At 37.6% G+C, this 2,861-nt stretch overlaps 1 protein-coding gene across 1 annotated transcript in view; it reads right to left on the bottom strand.

Moving 5' to 3' along the window:
• LOC106877388 (EF-hand calcium-binding domain-containing protein 5) overlaps positions 1–2,861 on the bottom strand; it is a 207,420-nt gene that overhangs the window by 166,226 nt on the left and 38,333 nt on the right. The window contains exon 6 of the mRNA XM_052976829.1: positions 1,050–1,149. Within this exon, the coding sequence (XP_052832789.1) occupies positions 1,050–1,149 (100 nt within the window). The remainder of the gene's footprint in view (positions 1–1,049; positions 1,150–2,861) is intronic.

Genomic DNA, 2,861 nt, shown 5'->3' with positions numbered 1-2,861 from the left:
TTGTACTCCCACCACAACAGAAAGTAAGAAAGAAAGAGAAGAAAAAAAAGAGAAAGAAATGAAGGAAGGAAGAGAAGTATGTTGTTTATCAACCCCAAAAGGATGAAAAGGAAAGTTGACTTTGGTAGGAATTGAACTCATGAGTACAGAGAACCAGTTACTGCTTAAATAATCTATCTAATGATCTTACCACTCTACCAATTGATTGCCTTGTTTAAGCACAGCCGTTTGCAATACGCAAGTTTGTTTGCACTGTGAAGGTACATACAGCTGTGCATAGTGACCATGCATACGTGCAAGACTAAGCAATTACAAGCCAATAAGGGTGTCTACATTGCTACTTGGTCTACAAGAAATAGCAGCTAAATCTCCTCAAACCACACACTACTGTCTTAAACAAGAAACTATGGGTAAAGACCCCATTCAGTCATGATTGCACCCTCTGAAGCACAAGTCCAGGCAAGGTTATTTATGGAAGACCAGCAGTCACCCATGCATACCAACCCGCCTCCCTCTCCACATCATCAATGTTATCCAAGAGAAAGGCAAAGGCCAGTACAGCTTGGCACCAGTGACATCACGACTCATTTCTACAGCTGAATGAACTGGAGTAATGTGAAATAAAGTGTCTTGCTCAAGAACACAACACACAACCAGGTCTGGGAATCGAACTCATTACCTCATGATTGTGAGCCTGATGCTCTAACCAGTGAGCCATGCACCTTCACAAACAAGAAATTACTCATTGTATGATTAATGTTTTTTATGACAATAGTGTGTGACTTGGAAGAAAATGCTGCTCTATCTAGCAAATTAAACATCCATGTGGAAGCGAGGCTCTCATGCTGCTTCAATTAATATCTGTACCTTACTTATGTATTTACACTATGTCCGGAAGAAAGACTGTAGAGTTGTGGCTGGTATGCTTTGAATCCTCTCGAGGTCTGCTTGAAGAAGAGTGACTTGAGGCTAGACAAAAACAACATAACAATAAAGCAATTACCTTGATGATTTCTTAATTTCTAAGATAAGAAATAGAATAAACTTACATATGGTTGGATTATTTATATCTTGTTTCATTTGTTCAGGGCATAATAACCAAAATTCTTCCAGGATACTAAGAACTTGGAGCCGATCTAATGAGCCAACCTAAAACATGATAAAGAAAAATGTTTGCAATTTAATGTATCTTTTATCTTTTATTTATTTCAGTCATTATACTGTGGCCATGCTGGGGCACCACCTTGAAGGATTTTGGTTAAACAAAACAACTCCAAGACTTTTTTTTAAAGCCTATTGGTCTATTTTGCAGAGCCTCTAGGCTATGAGGATGTTAACACACTAACACCAGTTGTTAAATGATGGTGGGGGGACAAACACAAACATACATATATGATGGTCTTATTTCAGTTTCTGTCTACCAGATCCACTGACAAGGCTTTGAGCGGCCTGAAGCCATAGTAGAAGACACTTACCCAAAGTGCCACACAGTTAGGAAGTAAACTCCTTCCCACACAGCCATGCCTGCATCTGTATATACACAGAAGTCTTATCATTTCCCTTTCAATAATCATTTGCATTATATAGGACTCTTCTTTGCTTTTTGTTTTTCTTTTTCCATGAATCAATAATGAAGCCATTATGCGGTCACTTGACTTGCTAGAAATAGCAACCAAATCTCCTCCAGATCCTCACAACCTACTGTCTTAAAAATAGAATATTAGTAGTAATAGTAGACATGTGGCTTAGTGGTTAGGTTCTTCAGCTCATGGTTGTAAGGTTGAGAGCTGGATTCCTGGTGACATGTTGAGTCCTTCAGCAAGACACTTTATTTCATGTTGCTCCAGTCCACTCAGCTGACAAAAATGAGTTATACTTGTAATTCAAAGGGGCCAACCTTGTCACACTCTTGTCATGCTGAATCTCCCTGAGAGCTATATTAAGGTTACATGTGTCTGTGGAGTGCTCAGTCACTTGCACATTAATTCCACAAGCAGGTCATTCCATTGATCAGACCAAGTGGAACCCTTATTATCATAACTGATGAGCCAGTTACAAAAAATCTTAACTTTTAAAAGAAAAATTTTATCTTAGGTCTTGAACCCTAGGAATCATCAGACCAGTTACCTGGTTCTTATGATGTATAAATGACCAAGATTACAACATTTCTCTTGAACAAGACACCAGAACATCACAGGGAAACTCATTTACAGTTGCATGGACTGGAGCAACATGGATTGAATTGTTTGGCTCAAGAACATAATAATACACTACCCAGTCTGGAAATCGAAACCATGATCTGAAGATCACAAGAGCAACACAAAAATAAGAAAAAAGGAGTTACATTGATAACGTAATCAGAGATACTTTGTAGGAGTAAAAAGACACAGTGGTCATGACTAGAACATAATTGATCATAGATCTATTCAATCAGGATTGACTTGCTTGCAGCTAATCAATAAAAACAATGTTTATGTTTTAAATACTTTATAGCCCATCAAGTCTGAAGGACACTAAAGAAATTTTTTCTTCATAACTATGGATGTGTGGAAAGAAGTTTGCTTTCCAATCACATGGATTTGCGTTTAGTTCCACTATATGGCACCTTGGGGCAAAAGTCTTCTACAATAGCTCTAGGTTGATCAAAAGCCTTGTGAGTGGATCTCCTCCCCCTATCTAGAACTCTTTTTTACACACAGGAGCGAAGACATGTTACGATAAAATAGAGAAATTTGAAAAGACAACACAAAACCGGTTATTTCTCCAAATACAATGTTTATATACCAAAACATTTTCTAACATTTTTCTGACATAATTTAAATATATACTTTAACCATGTAACACAAGCCTTCTGTAGTTTT

This window comes from Octopus bimaculoides, chromosome 25, assembly GCF_001194135.2.
Source record: "Octopus bimaculoides isolate UCB-OBI-ISO-001 chromosome 25, ASM119413v2, whole genome shotgun sequence".
Taxonomy (NCBI): Eukaryota; Metazoa; Mollusca; class Cephalopoda; order Octopoda; family Octopodidae; genus Octopus; species Octopus bimaculoides.
This window is presented reverse-complemented; position numbering and strand designations above follow the sequence as displayed.